Source organism: Pongo pygmaeus, chromosome 19, assembly GCF_028885625.2.
Source record: "Pongo pygmaeus isolate AG05252 chromosome 19, NHGRI_mPonPyg2-v2.0_pri, whole genome shotgun sequence".
NCBI lineage: Eukaryota > Metazoa > Chordata > Mammalia > Primates > Hominidae > Pongo > Pongo pygmaeus.
Window position 1 is genome coordinate 50,972,017 of NC_072392.2, and position 21,521 is coordinate 50,993,537.

The 21,521-nt window shown below is 44.6% G+C and overlaps 1 protein-coding gene and 1 pseudogene across 7 annotated transcripts in view; one reads left to right on the top strand and one right to left on the bottom strand.

The window, feature by feature from the left end:
• The first annotated feature begins 69 nt into the window (after nt 1-69).
• Nucleotides 70-4,358, top strand: LOC129017710 (oligosaccharyltransferase complex subunit OSTC-like; annotated as a pseudogene).
• RFFL (ring finger and FYVE like domain containing E3 ubiquitin protein ligase) overlaps nt 3,868-21,521 on the bottom strand; it is a 77,761-nt gene continuing 60,107 nt past the window's right edge. For 5 of the 7 annotated variants that reach the window (XM_054458372.2, XM_054458370.2, XM_054458367.2 and 2 more), the window contains 6 exons: nt 21,124-21,311; nt 16,114-16,524; nt 12,279-12,362; nt 11,126-11,336; nt 9,504-9,527; nt 3,868-6,917 (listed from right to left, as the gene is read on the bottom strand). In XM_054458372.2, the coding sequence (XP_054314347.1) occupies nt 6,736-6,917; nt 9,504-9,527; nt 11,126-11,336; nt 12,279-12,362; nt 16,114-16,524; nt 21,124-21,303 (1,092 nt within the window). In that variant the 5' untranslated portion in view covers nt 21,304-21,311 and the 3' untranslated portion in view covers nt 3,868-6,735. The remainder of the gene's footprint in view (nt 6,918-9,503; nt 9,528-11,125; nt 11,337-12,278; nt 12,363-16,113; nt 16,525-21,123; nt 21,312-21,521) is intronic. The other 2 variants (XM_054458377.2, XM_054458369.2) reach the window with 2 other exon arrangements.

Genomic DNA, 21,521 nt, shown 5'->3' on the forward strand with positions numbered 1-21,521 from the left:
AAGACTGTTCTTTAAGAATAAAAATCCACGTGGGGCTTGAGGCCAAGAACAGCCCTTGCTGCCACCAACATGGAGACTTTGTACCATGTCCCGTTCTTAGTGCTCGAGTGTTCCAACCTGAAGTTGAAGAAGCCACCCTGGCTGCACATGCCATCAGCCATGACTGTGTGTGCTCTGGTGGTGGTGTCTTACTTCTTCATGACTGGAGGAATAATTATATGATATTGTTGAGCCCCCAAGTATTGGCTGATGAACGTGGGCATCAGAGGCCAGTAGCTTTCTTGGCCTACAAAGTAAATGGACAGTATATTATGGAAGGACTTGCATCCAGCTTCCTGTTTACAATGGGAGGTTTAGGTTTCATAATCCTGGACCAATCAAATGCACCAAATATCCCAAAACTCAATCGAGTTTTTTCTTCTATTCATTGGATTCGTCTGTGTCCTACTGAGTTTTTTCATGGCTGGAGTATTCATGTGAATGAAACTGCCGGGCTATCTGATGGGTTAGAGTGCCTTTGAGAAGAAATCAGTGGCTACTGGATTTGCTCCTGTCAATGAAGTTCTAAAGGCTGTACCAATCCTCCAATATGAAATGTGGGAAAGAATGAAGAGCAGCAGTAAAAGAAATCCTAGCAAAAAAAACAGGAAGCATATTGAACCTTGGACTAGAATTTCTTCTTGGTATCAGAGAGACAAGTTTATCACAGTATTTTTTTTTTCCTGCTGACCTATTGATAATACCAACAATGTTAGTGGCATTTTCTTCTTAGTTTTTAATTTCTTAAAGAAAATATACTCCATATCTGCAGGGAAAAAATAAAAATAAAAATCCACACCTGAGAACAGATCCATACAACCTGCTTACAAAGAACAGTTCCTGTGCTACCTGAGGCCGATTTATTTGAAGAACAAAAGGAAGACAGACAATTTAGTGTAGACAAGTGCTATTCAATAGAACTTTTTGCAGCAGTGGAAATATCCATAAAATCTGCACTGTCCAACCAAACTAGCCACAGATAGCTGCTGAGCAATTGAAATGAAGCTGACACAACTAAGGAACTGAAGTTCTTATTTTAATTCAACTCCAAATGGTCACATGTCACTAGTGACTACCACACTGGACAGTGCAGGTGTAGATGGAGTTCAGATCAGAGTCCTGAAACTTAATGGCTCTAACCTTAGGCAAGTTACGCAACATCTAAGCCTCAATCCCTCCAAGTAGAATGGGAATAGCCATTGCACCTAAATCATAGGGTTGTCCTGTTGTCCTGAGCAACATTATGTAAAGCACTTAGCCCAGAGCCTAGCACATAGTTATCTAGAGTTGGGAACGTCACTGCTGGTGTGCATGTCCAGACCCTACCCAGGAGAAGGGCCTAGCCTATGACTTTAGAACCTTCAGTTGCAGGTGTGCATGTTCCAGCTAACACTCCACTCTGAGTGCAGGCTCATCAGCACACCATATGGTTGTAAACTGGCTTCCATGTCCCAATCCTTCCAGCTCTTGAGGGTCAGTTCTCACCTTATGAACAAATTAGCAGGCTCTGGGCCTATAAGATCAAGGACCACTGCGCCCCCTGGCCACCCCACCCCCCCCCCCAACTTTGAGCTGATTGACTTTGGCTTCCACCTACTGTTTAAAATGTGTATGTTGGGGGAGTAGGGACAGCATGGGGGAGGGGTTTACTTTCCTGACTCTAGCCCAGGACATTTGGTGTTTTTGAATAGGCACCATTCAGCCTTGCTTCAGTATTAGGAATAAGATACTTTTTATTCCATCCTCTATGGAGACAAAAAGCTGCTCCTCCTTTGAGTACTGACCTACATAGATTTCCATTTCTCTCTTCAGCCTCAGGCCAAACAACTGGACAGGGCAGCAGAATAAGGCTGTCTCCTCAGGATCCTGCCAAAGGCACTGTCCTCTCCAACCTGGACCCAGCCCCACTGCCCTTACTGGTTGCTTATACCCAGAGTGCGCACTCACAGGAAAGGGGCTCTGCTGGCTGCAGGTGATCATCTTGTCCCTTCTCTGCCTTAGTGTGTGTTATTGCCATTTCAATGTCAGTGGTTTTTTATGTATTTTCTTCCAGTCTTTGCTGCTGAGATCTGACTATATATACTATTTTGTATCCTTTCATGTATTTCTTTCATGTATTTCAATGCAGCCCTCAACATCATCATCATAAATCTCTCCAGCAGAATGCTGGAGGCCTCCCTCTTCTGAACCTCTACATGCTGCTGGCTGGCATCAAGCAGAGGTCATCACTGGGCACTGAACAGGTCAGCTCCCTAGGGCAATGTGAGCAAAGTGTTGTGGCTCATCCTCGATCCTTTATGCCCTTTTGGCAACATTCCTTTCTCTTCTCAGTCACAGAGCAGATGGACACATAATCTTGTTCTCCCAGGGGCTGCATTCTCAGGAGTCTTTTCCCTGCTCCTTGGATGCCTGGTCAGGGAGGTTTGTACTAACCTGTGCACACACAGCAGTCTGTCACGAGGCTGGGCCAACCTTTTTTTTTTTTTTAAACAGACTCTTGCTCTGTCATTCAGGCTGGAGTGCAGTGGTGCAATCTCAGCTCACTGCAACCTCTGCTTCCCAGGTTCACAAGCAATTCTTATGCCTCAGCCTCCCAAGTGGCTGAGACTTAACAGGCACACACCATCACTCGCAGCTAAGTTTTTGTATTTTTAGTAGAGACAACGTTTCGCCATGTTGTCCAGACTGGTCTCAAACTCCTGGCCTCGAGTCATCCACCCACCTCAGCCTCCCAAAGTGTTGGGATTACAGGCATGAGCCACGGCGCCCAGCCTGGGCCAACCTTTTCTGAGCCATAGTCCAGCTGTACTACAGCTGTATCCAAAAGGTACCATGTATCTCCCAGGGTAACCTGAAGACCTAACTGGGCATACTAACTGTCCTCAGATTCCTTTCCATTTCAGATCTTTAAGGCCCATCTCTTCTAGATCAGTGTAAATATCTGAACTCACTTGGTGCTTCAACTCAATTGGTCTTGGGATTGATTCATCCTTTTCCTACCCAGCTCTTATTCTCTTCTAGGCTGTTCCATGGCCTCTTCCACATATTACATTTGTGGTCTTGAGCAAGTTACAACACTGAGCATCTTGACCAAGGTCACTTGGCCCAACCACAGGCTAATCCCAGGCCATGTGCACATCCCAGGATTAGCTTGTGGTTTATCAGTTATTTTGTCAATTTTTTTTTTTTAATACAGGGTCTCACTCTGTCGCCCTGGCTGGAGTGCGGTGGCAATCACAGCTCACTGCAGCTTCAATCTCCTGGCTCAAGTGATCCTCCCACAGCCTTCCAAGTAGTTGGGACTACCCACATGCACCACCATGCACGGCTAATTTTTTGGTTTTTTTTGGGTTTTTTGTTTGTGTTTTGTTTTTGAGACGGAGTTTCGCTCTTTCGCCCAGGCCAGACTGCAGTAGCGCAATCTCGGCTCACTGCAAGCGCCACCTCCCAGGTTCACGCCATTCTTCTGCCTCAGCCTCCCAAGTAGCTGGGGGTGCCCCCACACCTGGCTAATTTTTTGTATTTTTAGTAGAGACGGGGTTTCACCGTGTTAGCCAGGATGGTCTCAATCTCCTGACCTTGTGATCCACCTGCCTCGGCCTCCCAAAGTGCTGGGATTACAGGCGTGAGCCACCGCGCCCGGCCTTGTTTGTTTTTTTAAGTAGAGACAAGGTCTCACTACATTGCCCAGGTTGGTCTCAAACTCCTGAGCTCAAGCAGTCTTCCCACCTTGGCCTCCTGAAGTGTTGAAATTATAGCATGAACCACTGTCAGGCTCTTTTTGTCAGTCCTATCAGCCTCTAACATCTTCACACCAGACAGGACAGGTGTCTGTATTGAAACTTTATTACAAAATTATAAAGCAGAGCTCTGTAACAAAATAATACACATTTGGGTTTGCTTTAACCTCCAAGTAAGTCTGAGAAAATCTTAATAAAAGCCACTTGAAGTAACAATTCACATCCAAGAAATTTCCACAAATTTATACAATGTATATTGAGCACTAGTTCCTGTACAGCTTATTCTTATTAGTTTGGATCCAACTATTCCAATGTATTATGAACCAGTCAGCTATCTGTCTTTTGAAACAAGTCTTAACTGAAATCTCAGAGCAATCAGCAAAAGCTACAGAATAATTGTAAGAATTAGATGTTTCCATATCATTAAAACCAAGGATCCACGAGGGGCAGAAGGGAGGATTCAAAGATTTAAAAAAATCAAATTTTAGACCTTGGTTAAATATTAACTGGAGTGGGATCTTGGAACTCCCAACTTTTATTTGGTGTAATAAAAATGATGCAAAACAAACAAAAAAAAAATCAGGGTTGTTTGACACCTTTTTTCCTAAAGGGAAACCTTCACCAAAAGGGGATAAAAGATTTAAAGGCAAAATGAGTAAACAACCTCAGTTTTAATTCTTACTGAGGTTACTAACCAGCTATCAGTATATTATTTTCGGTTTGTGTCTAGGAGGGAAACTGAAGAGGAGGTAAGGCTTCAGCAGAGAAAGCAGGTTGTAAGTAGAGAGCCAGCTTCTGCCCTTAAGTTACTGCTAGATCTTAGCTAAATTGCACATACATAGACCTGTTTTACAGAGGAACTGAGTAGCTGAATGAATGATCCTTTGCTAATTGGTAGGCATTGTAAACTATAGTATTTACTGCCCATAACAAAAGTGGAAAGGGATGTCTTCATGAGCAAATCTGATTCCCCCAACTCCTGCAAAGGCTGTGGTTCAGAATCAAATCATCCAGGACTTTGTATAATGTTGAGGTAAGTGGCCCAGTGTTCAGTTGACAACTATTTTATGCAGCTATTTCATTCCTCCAAAGGGGTTTAGTGGTTGGTGATGGAGGAAAGCATAAATATGTCTGTACCAATGTAATAAGTCCCTTTAGAGGTTTCCCTCTGCCATCCAGAGTCATGATTGGTTCTAGTCTCAGATTTTTCAGCTGCATGGGAGGGGTAAGGGGTGGGAGTTGTCTGCCAAGACGTTTAAGGTTTGCATAGTTCATCCATTGGTAATGGGAAAACACTCTGCTTTCCTGATCATGTGTTTTGTGCTTGGCCACACTTCTCCAGCAAACTCTTAAGCCCTCCAGCTCCTCTAGGGGTGTAAAGACTGTGAGGGCTTAAAAACATCACCTACTCATTGCATGGGCCTTCCTAAAGAGCCTAGAAAATGCTTTCTTCTGCTGGGTGTGGTGGCTCACGCCTGTAATCCCAGCACTTCGGGAAGCTGAGGCGGGCAGATCATAAGGTCAGGAGTTCAAGACCAGCCTGGTGAACATGGTGAAACCCCGTCTCTACTAAAAATACAAAAATTAGCCGGGTGTGGTGGTGGACGCCTATAATCCCAGCTACTCTGGAGGCTAAGGCAGGAGAATAGCTTGAACCCGGGAGGTGGAGGTTGCAGTAAGCCAAGACTGCACCACTGCACTCCAGCCTGGGCAACAGAGTGAGACTCAAAAAAAAAAAAAAAAAAAAAATGCTTTCTCCCTGACCTGCCCCCAAAAATCAGTAGGCTAGGAAAGGGAATGAAAGTAGGGTCTCCTCACTCCCCACCAACCTGGGAAATAAAGACTTGAACTGTCGGCTTACAACAGAATCCAGTCTCATTCAGTACCTCCTGAAAGCGCTTAAGTGCTGTCTTAACGTTTGCTCTCCAGGAACTTCAACAGAAGTCTGGCCAGAGAAGAGCACAGGCTCTTTGCCTAAATCTGTTTCTTCAATGAGACCAAATTTAAAACTACCATGGATAAGGGAGGGATTTCATTTTCAGGGGAAAGTGGCTTAAGACTTCTTCTAGTTGGGAAAAGGATCAGAAGCCAAGCCAAAATTAAGGAGAAGGCCACTGCCTCCACCCATTGCTTCCCCTTTCCGCATAAACTAAGGATGGTGCAAATCAGGTCCCAAGAGAAGCAGCAGCAGGGATTATGCACGCACTATCCCTTGCAGACAGAAACGAATTTCCCAGCAGTTTGGGAGCCTGATGTTTTGTTGGCTCCCAGAGTCAGGTCAGGAGACCAACAGCTTCCAATCCCAGCATTTAAGGAAGCGGCTTTTAACAACTTTGAAATTTTTCTATAGCATTTGTATTTCATTTCTCACCAAAGATAAGTTTACTGGTCTAAAATCTGTCCTAAGGACCACTATCGGTCTGGTAAACTAACATTTCTGGTCCAAAGAAACAAATGGATTTAGGCAATGTAGCAAGAGACTTTAGCAAAGATAGTTAAAGCACAGAAAGCCGGAGAGACCAGAAATTTAAATCCGAATGTGCTGGGGAGGAGGCCTTCTGATTGATGAAACACATGGGCAAGCATCTCCCATATGGGATGGGGATGGGCTGGGTACAGGAGGAGGGGTGAAACTGTCTAGGTTCAGGGAGGAAGACAGGACCCAAGTTCTGGAAAGTTCTCTGTTCATCAGTTACCATCATCACTCCAAGATCACTGAACCAAGAACATACCCATGTGATTTATACAAGTTCCCACTGGCCTTGGGGTTTGCCAGCCAAGAGGTACACCCCTGGCAAGACAAGCATGCTCAGGGGTGACATGGCATCTTGCTTGCCCTGGTCTTGGGAACCCTGCAATATTTCTACTAGCTTGCTCCTCTGCAAGCTAGCCAACCCTGAGCCCAGACACCCCAGGCTATTTCCCTGTAAGGCACTGAAGAAACCGATGCAAGCTCTCAGGACCGGAAGACATGCACAGCTCGGATTACATACTGCCGGCAGATGGGACATTCATTCATGCGCTTGCCACACTTGGTACAGGTTACCATGTGGCCACACTCCAGAAGAACACAGTCAATGGGTGAGTCCATGCAGATCTTACACAGGTTCTCCTCCAAGCCTGATGGTACTGCTCCCCCTGTACAAACACACAGGGCAGAAAAAAAGGGGCAGAGGAGTAAGTGAGGAGAATGTCTTAAGTGTATAGGGGTGACTGGGGGAGGGAGGTGGGAGATAACAGGTACATTGTGAACAAACTCTCAATGCACATGCTTCCCTCAAATAGAGCTCCTCCAAGGAAACATTTCCTCAATAACCAACTCTGGTTACTTGTTTAATCCACACTTCATCCCCTCCAACAGGTATAGATTTGAAAAGTGCAGTACTTGTGGATCAGATACATCCCAGAACATGAGAACTAAGGCAAAGTTCTCAAAGCTTAAAAGAAATAATTTTCAGACAGTTGGGGCTGTAATATAGTGAGTGTGTGAGTGGCACGTAGGGACTCATCCCCTGAGGCAGAACAGGCTAAAAAGATAAAACCGGTTCAGAAAAGTTTAGATAGAAATGGAACTGTGATGAATGGTTCATTAAGGATCACAAGGCTTATCTATAAACATATCCTCCATTTAATAAAGTCAAGGATCATGGGGGACCCCTCTGCTATCTCACAAACTACTCCCAGGTTTCCTGAGGAAACTTCCTGGTGGAGAAACTTGGCAGAGGTTATTGCTCCCTCTTTCTACCCCCACAAAACTTTTTTATACCCCCATGACTGCTTATCACATTGGATTAAAATTTTGAGTTTGCCTACTTACTCCCAGAGTAGACTATGAGCTCTTTAATTCAACGTATTCAATCAATTTTTACAATTATATGTTTAGCATTTATTCCATGCTCCGAGGTTAGATATTCATCTTTGAAGCCCCCAGTGCCAGTCATATGGTAGGTACTCTAAATGTCTGATGAATGAACATCTTCCCAAGGGAATGACAACATCCCACATTTACTGAATGCTTACCGTGTGCCAGGCAGGGTCCTGAAAGCTTTGCATGTTAACTCACTGAAGCCTCACAAAAAGTATAAAGTAGCACCTCTCGTTATTTTCATTTTATAGATGAGGCCAAGTGGGGCAAAAAAGTTAAGTGGCTTGCCCAAGGGCACAAAGCTGCTAAGTCGAGGAGACAGGATTCAAACCCAGGCAGGCTGGCCCCACAGCTCCTGCTCTAGAATGGCCTTCTGCCTAACTGCCCTAAGAGTAGAAACTATCCAGACAGTATCAACTGCCGAGTGCACAGAGTTCTCAATGAATGCTAACTGGCTTGTGTCACTAGCAGAATATAGTGGGCATGACCAGTATCCTAGTAAAGCTGACCCAAACAGAAAAAATCATGTTCAAAAGCCCAGCCATCTCCAACATGTCTTAAATTGTAGCCTGAAGTAGGTACACATAAAAAGGAAATGATCTCACCCAAGTCACCTCTACCATCTGGGGGTTGGCCAACCCATAGAGGAATTCTCCCTTATTGCGTCTATACTTTCTCTTTTCTGGACTATTAAAAAGTTAAGAAATACTTCCCCCTAGGAGGTAGGCTGGGTGTGAAAGGGAGTGAAACCTGCTTGCCTCTTTTGAGGTGCCGTTGGTCCTAACAGAGGTTTGGAGACTATACAAATACCTAAGATGAATGGGAATAATTTATAATTTTCAGTTACTCATTCTCTCAGGAGTAACAACAAACACATTAACTCAGTTGTCAGCATTCTCCCAGGGAATCAGAAAAAGAAAGGAAGCACCAAGTAGATCAGCCTGATCTTGGTACCAGGTGATGCTGGGGGGTTGGGGGGTGGAGGTAGGTCTAGAACTCCAAATGGTTTTGGGGAATTGAGAAAAGCTCAACTGTTTTTTATGTCTGATTAGAAGTAATCAGACATAAAATTGCCCATTCTGAGCAAAAGGCCATTTTACTAAATAAATTCGGGAAGTCTTCTGAAATAAGTTTTAAAATGCTGCAGGCTAGTCCAACACTACTCTAAGAACGTTCTCTCTTGGGAGGGATTTCACAACCATATACCCTTGAGGCTTTTGAAAACACATAGCATATTTTAGAATGTCCCCACAGATGGTCAGGAGTTCTGCAGTGTGTTCTGGGAGTACCTGAGGGCCCAGTGGTGGTCTTTAAGTGAATGGCAGCTGAGCTGAGATACATAGCTTGTGCCCAGAGGCTAGCACATGTGTTAGCTCCAGAGTAGCTCTAACCATTACCAACCCTGTACAAACAGGGCTGTCTCAGGTCACCACCCTTTCTTTTTGGTTAGTACCAGAAGCTGCTAAACACCCTGATTCCCCAGAAGGTGCACACAGAGACCCTCCCTACCCAGACCAGAACTGAACACACCAGGATTTTTAAAAATGAGCTGGGTGTGATACATGCCACCCTCCTCTGTTTCAGTGTTTTACAAATGTTGGCTTCTGAGCTCAGGTAGCCCAGGGACATGCACTTCAGTCAGTCTGCCCCTACGTATGTTCCACTCTGCTTCCTGCACAGTGAGCAGAGAGAATTTCTAAAGATGGTGAGAGTTCCCCTGGGTCTCAGTGAGTTTCCCACACACCCTCTCTCTGGAGGCTCAAATGCTCAGAATTCTTAGACTACTAAAGGGATTGGGGTTGAAGGAGGGGAAGGACAAAAGGGCCTAAGCCCATTCCCAAACAGAAACAACTACATACCGTTTTGGTCTTCGGCACCACTGACTGAAAAGGAAAGAGAAGGATGTCTGAATAGGTAAGGCATGATGGTACAAAGTCTCTTACTGCCCTGACATCATTTCTGAACTCTTACCACTCCCTGCTGGGAACCAGGCTTGCCAAGAGCCTAGATGGACATCTGCCCTCTACTCACTCTACATGCTCAGAACTCACACAAAGCTCCTACTAGTGCATCTGGTCTACTTTTTTATTTTTTATTTTTATTTTTTGAGATGGAGCCTCACTCTGTTGCCCAGGCTGGAGTGCAGTGGCATGATCTTGGCTCACTGCAACCTCCTTCTCATGGGTTCAAGCGATTTTCCTGCCTCGGCCTCCTGAGTACCTGGGGACTACACCACTCCTGGCTAATTTTTTGTTTTTGGTGGAGATGGTGTTTCACCATGTTGCCTAGGCTGGTCTTGAACTCCTGATCTCAAGTGATCCACCTGCCTCAGCTTCCCAGAGTGCTGGGATTACAGGCATGAGCCACCACACCCAGCCTGGTCTACTCTTAGGAAAAGGTATTCCACCAGTTTGCACAAACTGCCAAGTAGAAGGATACTGTATATGTGCAATATCCTTTTCTATTTTGAAGCCAGCATTAAAGTCAAGAAAGAATGAACTATCTAGCTGTTTCAGTCAGTCAGAGAATCTGGATAAAGTTCCCACGTGGAGTCATCTGTTCTGTTCCCCAAGTCCTGACAACTCGAGAGAAGACTCTTGAAACAATCCCAAAGGGAAAACAGACTCCATGTCAGTAGGCCTCAGTCTGTAATCAGGTGAAGAGTCAGTCAGATGTCCCCTAACACTGATGAATTTGAGCTACTGGTAGAAGAGAGCCTGAAACCTGACTTCAACCACTCTTATCAAGCAAGGAATCAGTATGTGCTCTGTAGGAACCAAATCAACTGTGGATGGGAGGAAAGGAGAAGATTCTGTGGTGAAATAATTTCAGGAAATGCTAAGTTCAAAACAGCCAAAACACATTTCTCTTCTGCAGGACTTCTCCGCCTTTAATATAAAAATCTACCATAAATCAGTAATGAAGATATGAGGTATTTTTCCCTAAACTCATTTAACCACAGACCCAGATATTTTCCTGGGCATCTCCTGAATGATACAGTGTAAAATGCTCTGGGAAATGAACAAAAGGAAGAGCCCAAGTGCAGACAGAACAGATATCTTCTCCTACCATGTATGTAGATTCACTTTCTACCTCCCAAATCTTCAGAGCAAGCATTCTTAGTCTAAGGTAAGAAAACTTACAAGGTGGTGGTGAGTAGGGAGGGGATAGCATATGGTGAGAAAGGCTATGGACTTAGACCATAAAATTTTCAGTTAAAACTGGGCTCCATGATAAAAGGGTGATGCTAATAATGTCTATTTCATAGGTTGCTCTAAGGAATAAATACATACATGCAATGCCTAATCTAGTTTTGACACTCAACCACAAATGACAGCTATTATTAGATGGTGCAAATATGTAAGATGTCTCCTTCCATGGCTAAAAGTGTGGAAATTGAGTCAGGTCAATGCCATCATGCTTTGGAGTGACAGCAAACACTCCTGAGCTCTGTATAGCTACCATGCCGATAGCCCCTCACCCAGGTGCTGGAGTCCTTTCTGATCCTTGTATAGCCGGGTCACTCTCTCCATCAGCTCCCACTTCTCACAGCAGCCCTTGTAGTTGACAAAGTTGCGAGCCAAGATCTCTTTCAGCTGCCGCACTGTCAGGCCTTCAATGTCCTCCAGGTCGGTCAGGTCAGACAGAGAGGCCCTTCGGCCTGGAACAAAGCTGTCCTCTGAGTCAATAGACTGCAATGGCAAAGATGAGATCAGTGTGCTCAGCTCTTACCTCCCCAAGCTCTTTCTCCAAGGACCCCAAAGCAGTCACCACATCATAATTTTGGTGACTGACCTCATGAAGGGTAGGAACAGAGACAGGATGAGTACCTGGCATGGTGCTCTGCATTGCAAAATATACTAGAATCTCTTCCTGACCCATGATTCTGTGCTCAGGAGCAAACAGACACAGACCAACCAATCAGTGTGATATAGTACTAGATAGAAATATAGTAGAAGGAGTGCTGGTTTGAGTCATGTGACCCTAATTTTGAATCTTGACTCCTCTGCTGTTAATGCTAAATAATATCCAGCAAGTTGGTTACCACTCTGAGCCTGTTTGCCCCTCCATTAAGGGGAGAGGGCAGTCCTACCCCACAGGGGTCCTGTAGAGGTTAAATATGGCTGCACATAAAACCCAGCATGGTGCTGGCCCTTCTTCCCTGGAGACTTCTGCTTGCCCACAAGAGGCACATTTCCCTGGCAAGTACTCCTCTATACACAACCTTGGCCACAGCTCCCTGGTCTGTGCTCTGGACTGGCCCTGCCTGGCTAATTGTCTGATCTCCTTCCCTTGACAACGGCTACAGTGTGCTAGAAGCAAGAAAAGAACAAGATTTTCACAGCAGGACCACAAGCCTGCTCTCTGGCAGCTCTTAGAAAGTCAAGAGACTGGAAATACAACGGGCCATGAGGCTTCTCAGTCTCCACTGTGACCTCACAACTCCTTATAAGCACACTGACAGCTTCACAAGTTAACCTGGAACACTAACACTAAACCCTACCCCAAAAATGTAATTTCGGAAGCACTATCATCACACATTTATTCTCTCTCCACTCGAGTCTGCTAAGAGGTTCCTAAGAACACCAGTGAAAGAGGAAAGGTGAAGACACAGACCCAAGCAGAGGCCCCACCTGGGTCTCATCCTCAGCAGGTGCTCTGGCCACGCTCTCCAGGTAGACGGGTTCCTCTTGATCCTGAGACACATGGCCATTGGCCTGTGGGAAGAGAAAAGTAACATCACATCTAGAGATGTCCCAGAGATCTGCATAGCATGGGCCTCTTTTCAACTCACACAATGTCCAGAATGTACTCCCGTCACGCCCAGAAATCCGAAGCCTCTTACAGCATCATTACAAAAGCCTGCTCTCTCATACCAACTTTGTCAAGCAGAGAAACAACACAAATACATTTCAATAGACAAAGCTGCCCTCTAGAACAAAACTGCATTAATTCTGCACACACCAGGATGGCAGTAGCCACAACTCACCATCAGTTTAATCTCAGCTTGAGCACCACAGGTGAAGGGAAGGTCACTGTGTCCATTCCACTGCTGGACTGCTCTCTATCTGGCAACAAGGTTTTTCTTGACACTGATCCAAAATTGCCATCCCTATCCCTGGTTCTGCTCCTCAGACCACAGTCTACTGGGGTTTTTTTTTGTTTGTCCCAAACTGTTTATACCATGTTTTCCCCTCCTTCACACTAAATCTCCCTGGCTTCCTTATCTGACACTGATGGGACAAAGTTTCCAGACCATCACCACCCTAGTGTCTTTCTTTTCTGCCTAGTAACTACTCTCACATTCTGGAAATGTGCTCCCCATGTTGAGCACACTATTAAGTGCTATGTCCAGACCTAGTCAAAGAGTATTTTAATGTATCTAAGAATCTATTAGCCTAACACTATATAAAACACTGCCTATGCTTACGGAATTTCATTATGCTTAGAATTCTCACTTCTCAAAAGGTTCCTCCTGAGTACTCCTTTAGGAGGTTTGGCCAAAGAGTAGGCACAACTATTAGCCTCCTAATTCCATCACCATTTAAGCCACAAACCCCTTAAGTAGATCCTCTTCGCCCACTGCTCCCTGCAGGCAAAGGGCCTGCTGTGAGCTCAGAGCAAAGAGGTGTCTGAGCTCACAGGCCTTTTCCACCAGATTCTGGGGATGGCAGTGAAGGGACAATCTGGGAAACCAAAGACACCCACCAACCCCAGCCTCTCACCCCACATTAGGATGCATAATATGGAGCTAATCAAGAAGAGGCAACCAACTGCAATGGAAATGAAAAGTAGAAATAACAAAATGCCAAATGAAGGCAAGATCAAATGCATAGTACACATGTATGGGGATGGATCCAAATCAATGTCTTCATCAACAACGTTTTCTCTTAGCTTACTCTAGATCCTCACTGGTCTCTCAGGTAGTGTCACCTTGGAATTACCCTGGAATCCTTCAGAGCCTAACCTGTTCCTAAGTAGATATCTTTCAGATGTCCTGTTTCCTAAAAAGAGAAACGACCTCATGCTGCAAAGCATGCTCTTGTCTTTCCAGTTTGCCCACTGGCTAAATAAAAACCCAAAACTAGTACCTGTCCACAGTTGTGCTTATTGTATACACTTCCTTGCCTAGCAACTATTGATTGCTAGGGCACTAAAGGTGAAAGAAAGAACTCTGGTTGAGCAAGTATTATAAGGAAATTTACATTCTAGGTGCAGCTCACTTGTGAACTTGTCAGACAGCACTGCGTAAGTTACTTAATTCTTCCATGCCTGTTTTTCCTGCTTGCAAAGTGCAGCTCTCACCAGAACAGGGGATGTAAGCAGACATTAAGGTCTCTTGAAAATCTCAGAGGAAAAGTACCCACTTAGATCTTGTATGTAGGGTGACCTTTAGGTGCAATCTGGAAATTTCTGGTTAATGACAGGAAGCTTATAATCTTTCATTGAAAAATCTACCTGAAGGTTTGGTTGGTTTTTTGTTTTTGTTTTCTGAGACAGGATCTCACTCTGTTGCCCAGGCTGGAGTGTGGTGGCATGATCATGGTTCACTGCAGCCTCGACCTCCCAGGCTTAAATGATCCTCCCACCTCAGCCTCTTGAGTAGCTACAGGTGCCCACCACCACACCCAGCTAATTTTTGTATTTTTTGTAGAGACAGGGTTTTGCCATGTTGCCAGGCTAGTCTCAAATGCCTGGGCTCAAATGATCCACCTGCCTCAGCCTCCCAAAGTGCTGGGATTACAGGCATGAACCACCATGCCCAGCCAAGGTTCTTTACAGAAAAAGAATTCCTCAAGTTCTTCTCCTGGCTCCTTATACATAGAGTGAAAAAAAAAAAAAAACACAAGCAAAAGGAAGAATGTATAGCAGGAGTTAAATTCTGTCTAGCAGACCAAGAGTCAGAGCTTAGGAAAGAGTTAAAGTCCAGCTGTGGAGAAAAACATGTTCGGGCCAAAAAGGGAGTTAAATGATTTTACTGCAGTTAAATTATGCTATCACATTGGCCTTTATGCCTCAGTGGTTGTCAAGAGCTGAATCAGGGGACCCAGTCCTGGCAAAGGAGGTGATCATAAACAAGTGGCAGCAGCCATCCACATCATGTATGGGAACCAACAGCACTAGCACTATACCAGCTCTAAGTAACTCGGAGCTCTTTTAGACATGGTATCACGCATTCAGGTCTCTCAACATCCTGGCAAGATCAAAAGTGGTCTGTGATTACTAACCCCATTTCATTGTTGTAGGCTCAACATTTGCCCAAGGGGACCAAGAAGTCAGTGACAAAAGTGGATGTGGAAATTGGATCTTGTAGTTCCTAATTCCCCCATATTGCCCAAGCCCTATAGATCAAGGGTCCCCAACCCCTGGGCCACAGACTGGTACTGGTCCATGGCTTGTTAGGAACCCGGATGCACAGCAGGAGGTGAGTGGCTGGCAAGTGAGCATTACTGCCTGAGCTTTGCCTCCTGTCAGATCAGCGGTGGCATTAGATTCTCATAGAAGTGTGAACTCTGTTGTGAACTGTGCATGTGAGGGATCTAGGATGCATGCTCCTTATGAAAATCTAACTAATGCCTGATGATCTGGGTGGAATAGTTTCATCCCGAAACCAATGCACCCCAGTCTGTGGAAAAATTGTCCTCCACAAAACCAGTCCTTGGTGCCAAAAAGGTTAGGGGCCGCTGCTATAAATAACAGAGTCACTTAAGGCACTTGTGCAACATCATCACTTCTTATACAACAGTTATGTCCGCTGGCCTCACTCTAATCCAGTAGTTAGTTGGTCTACCTGTCTACCTTCCCTCTTCTGGTGGCTTTTTGAGGACAGAGACAGTATATTACTCATTTCTATACTCCCCAGGCCTGGGTCATGATTCAGTTGATGTGCTGCTCTTAGCTTACCACTTCCAAGCCCCCCAGGATAATGAAGCAGCAGCATGCAAGTACAGCGTGCCAACTACTCCTGCTTCCAGCCAGTGACTGGTAAGAGAAGCAGTGTCTTTGTCTGTTTCCCCACCCTCCCTTGCCTCCATATAGCCCTTTGCTTTCCTATATTCCTTGTGATGGTTACTAAGGAACTAAGTTTCCAATCCAGCCAATGAAGACTGCAACAAAGGAGTTAAGTTGAAAGACAAATTGGAACAGAACTAAATTTGATGGCTTAATGGTTACTTTTCTCAAAATATTTCTGGAATGATGAACTTTAAAAAATGTCTAACTAGGATATGTGTGTATTAAAAACAAAAAACAAACAAAAAAAATTGGTACTGTGCATATCATCTCTGAAGAAAGCCAAAACATGAATCTGATACCCAGAAAACACTTGGTGCACCAGTAGTCAGAAAGGCTTCACATAATCAGAACACTTAGCCTTATACCCCATTCTCACAACAAAGGCAGGAGAGGAAAATGAAAATGAGCCCTCAAACTGGCACAGACTGGCAGAGACTACAAATGGGCCCTTACCTGCTGATTCTCCTGAACCTGGGCTGGGGGAACAGAGGTGGCTTGTGCAGATGAAGAGGGGAGGTTGGGTGAGGTAGGTGGAACCATGCTGGAGTGAGGCTGGGTCAGGAAGGCCTGCTGCTCAGGAAAGTCTGGGGACAAGGTGGAGGCACAAGTCCTGTCCTCCTGGGAGATTATAGGCTGCTGGCCAAGGACCAAGAGCACCAGCTCTTCTTTCTCCCGGCACATTTCGGTAGAGATGTCATGAAGGCTGAGATAGTCCCTCAAGTCCTTCACCTTCATCTTCATGAGCTCCTCTCGCTGAAAGGCTGTAGCTCGAAACCGTTGGCAGAGAAGGCAGAGGCGGGGCCCATTCCCCACTTGGCTCGAACAGGTCATGCAGAAATTTTTCTTACAGTCCAAGCAGGTCTGCTGCTTAGAGCAAAAGACACAGGAAACCATGTCAGATTGACAGAACAAGACAGAGAGTGAGATGGCAGCTTCAGAGCTGCCAAGCCCAGCAGGATCTCCTCCAGTCACTCTTACTTTTACTAAGCTCTCTCACATATCTAAGGGTGCAAGCAACTTTCAGATTTTAGACTAAAAGCCACTCAGGGGTGGCAGACCTCCAGTGTGTATTGTGTATATCCATGTACAGGACACTTCACATTTATTATTTAATTTGAGGCTTAGTTTATTTACTCATGAAGCACCTGAGGTATTAATCAAGACCATCAGCTTTAGAATCAAAAAGCTCTGCATTTTTATTAAGCCTACCTCCCTTATTTCTTGCAGTGTCACCTTGGGTGTGTAATTTAGCCTCTCTGGTGCTCAGTTTCCACATCTGTAAAATGGGGGTGATAACAGTATCTACCTCATGGGGTTGTTGTGAAGATTAAGAGAGAACCCATTTAGCATATCTAACACAAAATGAGTCCTCAACAAGTGTAAGCTGTTTTATTACAGCTACGAAATATTACCTAACGGCAAGAGCCAGGATTCAAATCCTAAACTGTTAATTATTTCTGCATGAAGGTTATGGTGGTGGTGGTTGTTACAATTACTATTAATTTATTGAGGTGCTTCTATATGCTAGCTTGTCATTTAATTCTCAGAGCAACATTGCAAAGTAGGTATTAGTGTTCTTCCCTGATTCACAGACAAAGCAACCGAGGCTTAGGGAGATCAACTATTGTATTCAAGGTCAGGCAATAAACAGGAGAGTGGGTATTCACACTCAAGGTCTGTCGGAGGCTAATGCCCATGATCACATTCTTTCCACCAGGCCATACTGCATAGCTCAGTTCCATTCAAGCACAGAGCAGTTCTGAGTCAAGGGCCTGGCTTCCCATCTCCAAATTCCCCACCCTATGCCCCATCGACACAGGCTCCCCACTCCAGGAAGGCCCATTCAGAGTGCTGGGAACCCAGTGGTGCTTACGAGCATATCCAAGACAAATATTTAGACAGCGACGGGAAGCCGTCTGGACATCAGGGTACTCTCGTTCCTGAAAGCACAGAGTGTCTCAGTTAGGCAACAAGAGCGCCTGATGGGCAAGCTGGTACTGCCTGGCAGCAGCTACTCTGGCAGTCGCTGACAACACAGGAAGGCTTACTCAGCCCACAGGAAGCAATCCTCGGCCTCTCACCCCACAGGCTGAGCAAGCACAGTGACATCTGGCTGAGCTCTGTTCTGGCCAAGAGCATGTCACACCCCCAACAAGAGAGGTAATTCCTGAGCACACTGGGATTGGCCTCGAGGGCACCCTCACTAATCCTTTAAAGAAGTTAAAAACTTTTCATCCTGTGTTGACTTAAGAAATAACTTAAATATTTCTGGTCAATCTTTTCGAAATATAGAAAGCTGTTCAAGCTAAAAAAGAAAGCTCTAGAGACAAGATTCTCATAGTCAAGATCACAGACACTCTGGGCTGAAGTAAATGTCTGCATAGTTAAGATAGTTATATAAGTTTTGTCTAAGTATCATTCACATAGTAAAGGGAAAAGGAAAAAATATTTACCACCCAGTTTTGGCTATTAAGACTTAGAAGGCATTGCAAAGGGACATATATCAAGCTCCCTAATTCTCCACACAGTTATAACCAAACAATACTGTTCAGAGACGGACTTAAAAGGATGCATGGCTGCACTAGCATTGTTAACGGTTCTGGGACCAGTAACCATGCAGGCAGAAAATGGATGTTTTCGGGTATTTGGGGTTCATTCACATCTAAAGCTTTTCTATTGGGAAATGAAGTCTGTTTAGGATGACTGAGACTGAAACAAAGAGGCTTCAATGCCATAAACCTGTGGGCCTGACATGGAATATTACTTAAGTCGATGCAGTTGGACAAGACCTAGCTTGACACAATTATAAAGCCTGCATTGCTCAATCAGCCAGATCCAAACAACTCTCTATTCTTTCTTCAAATGTGTGTGGCTTGTTGGATACAAGATCAGAATGCAGACAACAACCTAGCTTCTATGCACCCGCTGGCTCACAGGGAACTCTGAAATAAGCTGGCATCTGAAACATACCCTACAGGAACAGGATAGGGCTTGAGGCTAAAACTCCGGTTTGCAGTGGCAGGAGAGAAGAAGAAGAAAGGAAAAAAGGGCTGTCAACAAATGCAGGCAGAATGAGCAAAGGACACGCTTATGTATAAATTCTACCGAATGGTTCAAAACAACTGAGTAACCAGGTAGCATGAAAGATGAATTAGTGGAGGCAACCAACATGCCTGCAGAAACGCCCAGAGTGTACTGAGATATCCAGCATCACAGAACTGGCCGTGGTGCCTCAGGCCGACACCACCCTTCAAGGATGCCGTGTGCAGGATTCTGCTGGCTCCCGTTTGCTAACTGCCCTTCCCTTGCTCCTACTCCCTCCCACCCTATTCCCTGGAATATGGGAAATATTACATGAGGGAATGTATATAAAACGTTAGCACAAGGTGGATGCTCCAGAAAAGGTAACACGGTTACCTTTTTCTTTCCCCTTACCAGCACCTAAGACCCAGTCCTCTCTTAACACTCTGAGATCTGAATATCACTTCCATGGCTCCAAGCATAACCTCATCCTCCAACTGGTCCAACTAAAGAGGCTGGGTGCCAGACTCCCTCCAAAACTGTCAGGGTCGCTGCTAAACCACAGGGAGGTATTACCAACAGAGATGGGGTATTTGGCTTGTGGCAAAAGTACAGCCTGCCATTTCTCTTTAGGACTGAAAACTCAGGGAATGCAAGGGCCACATCTTACTTATAGTCTGTCTATAAAGTCCTGAATGTTATCTGTGCTTTGCACCCAATAAGCTTTCAGAAAATACTGACCATAATGAAGAAAAAGGAAAAGAAAAAGACAGTAGGATCCATGTAATCATTTCAATTCAAGCACTTCTAGAAAAAGACATTTTGAAAGCCCCTGGCTGTTAAATGCCAAACCCTTAAGATAAGAATGCTGATCCACTTAAGCATGAAATTACAAATGAAAAATTCTCATAGATGAAAACACCCTTAATATTCACAAAATTCACTGTAAATTGCACAAAATTAATTCATACTTTTGTAGCAAGAAAATATTGTAGCAAGAAAATATTGTACCAATAACCATCTTTTACCATCCAAACTGGAATTTTTCTTCCCCTCACAGAAGCTCTTCTTGTTACACACACTTTTCTTTTGTCACATCGTATGGTGTACACTGTCCTCACCTCCCTGTCCGACTGCAAGCTCCCTGTTAAGCAGCAATGGCCTTCTTCAGCTCTGCCTCCCTAGCCCAGGAAATTCCTGATACACAGTAGATATTCAGTAATTCATTTTCCAATAAATAAAAAAAAGCACCTTATTTTAATCATTGCCATGCTTTCCTAGGCACCCAGGCCTGTAACTGTCATCTTCTACTCGACATGCTGAATGTCTTCTGGGAGGGGGCTTTGGAATCAAGGACCTGGGTTTGAATCCCGGCTCTGTCATTTAATAACTATGTGATCTTGAGCACTACTGAAGTCAAGGGAAAAGAATGAGTATTTTAATATGTCTTATGCTATTTGTCAGGAATTTAACACATTCAATATTCTTCTTAAATTTTAAACCTTGAGCCCTAGTTTCTCATATGTAAAATGGGATTTGGGAGATTCTAAAACCTATATCATAGCTATTGTGAGGATTAAGTGAAATAAAAAAATTTAAATTCCTTAAACAGTCCTTTGCACATAGCAGATGGTTTAAAACTATGATTTCCTCTCAAATTTCCCATGATCACCATTTTAACATCATATCCCATCATTTATTCTGAGCTGCAAACCTCTCATTCTGCAGAAAAAATGCAGAATACAGGAGTTCTTTATCCAGGTGAGGGTTTACCTTCTGCCCTAGTCATGCTTGATCACAGATAACTCACTGCCTCTGGAAGAGGGAAGGTGCACACCTAGACACCATTATCTAGCCAGTAATTTTATTTCCAGCTCACTCATTTGGGAAGCATGGCTCCCAAGTATTTCAAATGAAATCTGCTACAGTAAATAAGCTCCAATCTTTGTTATGGTCTTCATGTACCTGAGGCATCCTTAACATTGTTTTTGATAAAAAGAACAAGTTAATCTGCAATCAGGCCTTTTGTGATGGTGGCTAACGAAGGAAATAACATCAAGTGCCTACGACATTCTAAGCATCGTGCTAGGCACCTTTCATGGTTTTCTTGTCTCACTTTATTCCCACAACCCTGAAAGATGAGGACTACAATCATCCCTATTTTATAACAGGGAAACTGAATCTCAAGAGAGGTTAAATCATATAGCTAGTAAGTAGCAAAGCTGATAACTGAATTTAGGTCTACTGACTCCAAATCTATGCTGACATGCTTTGCTTTTGCTTTTACTCAGTTCTTCTTCAACATTTTTGTGAAAGGGATAGGTCTGGGTCACCAGCATCACACAGGGAAAGGCAAGGTTGCAGGCATTCAGAGGGGTCAGCGGCGCTTGCCCATGGTCCATAGGCTGCAGTGGCAGAGCAGGCCAAGAAGTCAGCACTCACCTTCCTGGCCGTGTTTGCAAAGTGAGCCCCACAGGACTTGCAGCTTGGTTCCAAGCCTGTTGGGGAAGGGAAGGAGCTGTACCCAGGGTTGGAATAGGCCTGCATCCTGGCTCCCTGGGGTGGTGGGACCTCCTCAGGCTGTCCATCCAGGCAGAACCAGTTGCAGCAGGTTGCCCACATGATAAAATCTGGTGCAAGGGAGGAAAGGGGAAAAAGTCAGAGTTAAGACACACCTCTACTGTCCTTTTGATGTCCAAGAACACAGGTGAGCAGTGATACTCAATGCACACATGCCACCAAGGTAGAGGGGAGGGTGTGTTTTCAATGATCACAGATTTTTTTTTTTCTTCTTTTTGAGATGGAGTTTTGCTCTTGTTGCCCAGGCTGGAGTGCAGTGG